The sequence below is a fragment of the Marmota flaviventris genome, chromosome X, assembly GCF_047511675.1.
Source record: "Marmota flaviventris isolate mMarFla1 chromosome X, mMarFla1.hap1, whole genome shotgun sequence".
Lineage (NCBI taxonomy): Eukaryota > Metazoa > Chordata > Mammalia > Rodentia > Sciuridae > Marmota > Marmota flaviventris.
Genome location: NC_092518.1, coordinates 36,938,469 through 36,942,856, shown reverse-complemented (window position 1 = coordinate 36,942,856; position 4,388 = coordinate 36,938,469). Strand labels below are relative to the sequence as shown.

General features: G+C 39.7%; 1 protein-coding gene and 1 non-coding gene across 2 annotated transcripts; one reads left to right on the top strand and one right to left on the bottom strand.

The window, feature by feature from the left end:
• Positions 1-399: 399 nt before the first annotated feature.
• Positions 400-506, top strand: LOC114086195 (U6 spliceosomal RNA). The gene has a single exon (XR_003581605.2). It is a non-coding gene; the product is annotated as a U6 spliceosomal RNA (small nuclear RNA).
• A 2,609-nt stretch (positions 507-3,115) lies between these two features.
• LOC114086100 (ribosomal protein uL30-like) lies at positions 3,116-4,042 on the bottom strand. Its single transcript, XM_034635243.2, has one exon. It carries the CDS (start codon positions 4,040-4,042, stop codon positions 3,302-3,304), a length of 741 nt encoding a protein of 246 aa, XP_034491134.1. The 3' UTR covers positions 3,116-3,301.
• Positions 4,043-4,388: the final 346 nt, after the last annotated feature.

Genomic DNA, 4,388 nt, shown 5'->3' with positions numbered 1-4,388 from the left:
CATTCATAATTATAATCTTTCATTTTAGAACTGCCTTTATAGTGTCCCTGGAGTTGTAGTATGTTGTATCCCTATTCTTGTTTTAAGAATTTTTAAATTTCTCCACAACTTCTTCTATTACCCATTTATTTTTCAGTCTCCAGGTGTTTATATGGTTTCTTTGGGGGGTGATTTTTAATTTCATTCCATTATTACAAGGAATAATATCAGTTCTTTGATTTGTTTTCTGAATTTGCTAAAAGTTGCTTTGTGGTCTAAAATGTGGTCTGTTTTCGAGAAGGTTCCATGAGCTGCTAAGAAGAAAGTGTATTCAGCTGTTGATAGATGTTATCTTTTATAGAAGTCTGTTAAGTCCATTTGATTTATAATATTTTTTTAGGTTCCAAGAGTCTCTACTGAGTGCTTGCTTCAGCAGCACATATACTAAAATTGGAATGATACAGAGAAGCTTAGCATGACCCCTGCACAAGGACGACAAGCAGATTTGTGAATTGTTCCATATTTTTTAAACTAAAAAGCTTCTTTACAGCAAAGAGAACAATTGAAAATGTGAAGAGAGAAAAAAATCTGCCACCAGCACCTCAGATAGAGCATTACTCTACAGGATGTATAAAGAACTCAAAACATTTAACACCAAAAAACCAAAAAACCCAATTAATAAATGGGCAAAGGAACTGAACAGGCACTTTGCAGAAGAAGAAATACCATCAGTCAACAAATATATGAAAAAATGTTCAATATCCTTAGCAATTAGAGAAATGCAAATTAAAACTACACTGAGATTTCATCTTACATGAGTCAGAATGGCAATTATCAAGAATACAAGTAAAAATAAATGTTGGCAAGATTGAGGGGGGAAAGGTATACTCATACATTGCTGGTGGGACTGCAAATTGGTGCAGCTAATCTGGAAACCTGTATGGAGATTCCTTGGAAAACTCACCTTGGTGTCCTGGGGTGGGGGCTCCTATACCGCTGCAGCCAGGGTAGCAGAGACTCTCCCCTCCAGGCGAGAGACCCCTCCCAACTGGGTGTAGTGGGGAGCTCCTATACCACTGCAACCAGGGTATAGGGGACTCGCCCCTCCAAGGTGGGAGACCCATCCCACCTGGATGTCTGGGGGAGCTCTTATACCGCCATAGCCAGGCTAGAGGGTGTCTATTTTATGTAATTATGTGCACAAACATTTGGAGCATAATTACTTATTATTGTTATATCTTTCTATTGGATCATTCCCTTTACCAGAATGAAGTGACTTTCTTTGTCTCTTGATTAATTTTGGCTTGAAGTCTGCTTTGTTAGATATGACAGTAGCTACTCCTACTTGTTTTCAGGCTCCTTTTGCATGATGTATTAATTTCCATCATTTTACTTTCAGCCTGTTGTTGTCTTTGCTTATAAGTTGAGTGTCTTGCAAAGAATATATAGTTGAGTCTTGTTTTTTTTTATCCATTCTGCCAACCTATGTCTTTTCATTCCAAAACTATATTTTAAAAAGTATATTCAGAAGCCTCTTTTGTATCCCTGTCTTTTCCCTTTGTCTCCCACACTCAAGAGTTCACCATTTTGATAAGTTTCTGGCTTATTCTAGGGATACTGTTTGAAAGTACACACATGTGTAAATACATGCATATGTGTGTATGTATTCTTATTTTTTCACCTTGCTCACACAAAATATACTACAAACACTGTTTAGGCCACAGTAGCACACGTCTATAATCCCAGCTACTCAGAAGATTGAGCTAGGAGGATCATGAATTCAAGTCTAGCCTGAGCAACATAGCAAGAACCTGTCCTGAAAGACAATTTTAAAAAGACAAACAAATTTTAAACAATGTTCTACATTTTGCTCTATATACTTAGTGATATGTTCTGGAAATTAATCTGTGTCAGTATATGGGGACTATACTGGGTGTAATTTTTTTCCCCCAAAGATATATCCATCTAGTACCTGAGAATGTGGTTTTATTTGGAATAAAGGTCTTTGTAGATGTAGTTAAGATAAGAATCTTTTTTTTTTAGAGGGAAGAACCACTTTTAAGGGTAGACACTGATGAAGATAAATAGTATCCACTTTTTTTCAGGATTAGCATCCCCAGAAGCTTTGTTGATCTCTCTCATTACTAGAAAGATAAAGGACAATACTTCCTAAGTCCAGAATAAGGGGGAAAAATCCAACTGAGTTGCCTGCCTGGGTCCTAAAAAGTCAAAATAGTGCTAATTTCATTCATGCCAAAACAAGAAAATGGCTCCCTTCTTCCTAATCTGGATTTTAAGCAGAATGCTGATCAGGGAAACCTGGAAATTGCATCCTGAATCCCAGGGGAGAAAATAGTCAGTAATGTAATTATAGATGACGTAGAAAATGAAAAATCCGTCACTCTATTATTTTTTTGGCACTGAAGATTGAACCCAGGGGTGCGTTATCACTAAGCTACATCCCCCCACACACTTTTTTACATTTTCGAGACAGGGTCTTACTAAATTACTGAGGCTGGCCTCAAATTTGCAATCCTCCTGCCTCAGCCTCCTGAGTTGTTGAGATTACAGGTGTGTGCCATTGCACCTGGCCCGCCACTGTGTTCTTTATAGAAACACAATTGGCTGGGTGAACTTTGGTCTTCTGCAAGTCATGGAACCAGAAGACTAGCAAGATCACGGCCTGAGTGACCACATGCTAATAAGAACTTCCTCAGAGAAGATGTGTAAATCCTGAAAGAGAAGGGTCTATGAACACCCTGAAATTCTAAGAAAAATTTTGAGTATGTTGTGTTCAACGTGAAAGGTTCCTCCTTTCTCAACCTCTGAGCTAGTGAAGGGAACTTAAGTCTGTTGCAGGATAGGATAGAAAAGCTCCCCATACACTTAGAGCCAAGGCAAGTATGATAGTTCACAAAACTGTCAGGCGAAACAACAGAGACATACGAGTACTTGGTTTTTGTGCTTTCTTCCCAAGTATTTTAAGTCTTTTCAAAACAAGGCTCTTGGGACCTCTAGATTCAAGTATGCTCCTGGACTTGATCCACTGCTGCAAGAGGCTTAGGGAGACTTGTATACATGCCTGGGTTATTCATTCACCAATATTAAACCGCAGAGCAGAGGTGGTCAATGTGGAAAACAATTTTCCTTGGAACTGGGCTGTGATGAGAGGTGCCTGCCATGATCATAACCTACTGTCTCTTCCCCAATTCCTTCCTTCCAGTTTCTTAAGGCAGAAAATAATCTTCTGTGAAGATACTTGACAACAATTCCATCCAACAGAACACATGCTTCCGATGCACTGCTTTCAGATATTCTGGGTTTAGTTCAGCTGGCGGATGAGCTGATTGATGCGTTCACCCAGATAGCCAGGTAAGCCCATCTCCTTGAGGAAACCCACTCTATTTTTGGTAGCATGACGAGCAACAGAGAGGTGGAAAGGGCACAAGAATCCAGAGATCTCCCAAAAATGCTTCCCCGGGAAGGCAATTTCATGAATGAGGTCTTCCAGACAAATGACATCAAACTTCCCCAGATGCTCCTCAATCACCGTGTTGTCTGTCAGGGGGATGGTCTTATTCTTGACCCTTGCTTGTCCACGTTTCAAGATGAGTTCCCGGACAGACTTCAGATTTGGAAATCCCCAGGTCACGTAAGGTTCTACTATCCGTAGCATTTTTAGGCTTTTGGGGGTGACTTTAACAAAGACACCACTAAATATTTTCTTCAGACGAAGTCTTGCAATGGTCCTCTGCACCAGTAAACTCACCCCATCAATCCTTTGGATGCATACAACAAAGGCCAAGGAATGTTTATCAGGTACTTCCAAAGCATGAGGTTTCACTTCTAGTCGTCTAATGCGCACGTGGTCACGTTTCTGCCGCCAAGAATCATGTAGGAATGATTCCAGTCGCTTAAATCTGAATTCTTTTCCTTTTCTCTCATTCTTTGCCAAAAGTGCCTGCTTTGCCTGGGTAGCTTTGAGGGCCTGATAAGCCTTCCTCTTTTTCAGGAGATTTTCTGGAACCAAAGGGATCTTTTTTCTTTGCTCTTCCTCCACCATCTTGAGATGAGATCATTTTGGATTGAGGTGAGCACAAAATCTAAACACGAGTGTCTTTATAAAAGAAAAGAGGGGCTGGGGTTGTGGCTTAGTGATAGAGTGCTCACCTAGCATGTGTGAAGCACTGCGTTTGATCCTTAGCACCATATAAAAATAAATAAAGGTATTATGTCCATCTTCAAGTAAAAAAAATTAAAAAAGAAAAGAAAAGATATATGAGACACAGGAAGACCATGTGAAGATAAAGGTAGAGATTAAAATGGCACAGTTACATGCTAAAGAATATCAAGGATTATACCAGATGCCAGGAGGGAAGCATAAAACAATTTCCCTTTCAAAGCCCCCA

Excerpts from the sequence above, each read along its gene's own strand:
- LOC114086100 (XM_034635243.2), bottom strand. The coding sequence starts at position 4,042 with ATGGTGGAGGAAGAGCAAAGAAAAAAGATCCCTTTGGTTCCAGAAAAT.